General features: G+C 72.7%; 1 protein-coding gene across 1 annotated transcript in view; it reads right to left on the reverse strand.

Annotated features, from left to right (window-relative positions):
• The window catches only part of PDK2 (pyruvate dehydrogenase kinase 2), a 6082-nt gene that overhangs the window by 2912 nt on the left and 2961 nt on the right, over positions 1-209 (reverse strand). The window contains exon 7 of the mRNA XM_017740492.1: positions 24-189. Within this exon, the coding sequence (XP_017595981.1) occupies positions 24-189 (166 nt within the window). The remainder of the gene's footprint in view (positions 1-23; positions 190-209) is intronic.

Here is a 209-nt window from a genome sequence, read left to right on the forward strand (position 1 = left end):
GGCCCCACGAGGGGGTCCCGTACCAGGGGGGCCCCCCCGGAGCCCAGCTGGGGGGTGGGTGCTGTGGAGTACATGTAGCTGAAGAGCCGCTCGATCTTCCGCAGGGGCACCCCCATGCCCCTGTCACTCATCTGGGGACACCGCAGCGGTGACAAGCCCGCTCCTGTCCCCCCTCCCCACAGCTCCCCCCTGCAGGGCGGGGCTGGGGG

Source organism: Corvus brachyrhynchos, unplaced genomic scaffold (genome assembly GCF_000691975.1).
Source record: "Corvus brachyrhynchos isolate BGI_N302 unplaced genomic scaffold, ASM69197v1 scaffold47, whole genome shotgun sequence".
NCBI lineage: Eukaryota > Metazoa > Chordata > Aves > Passeriformes > Corvidae > Corvus > Corvus brachyrhynchos.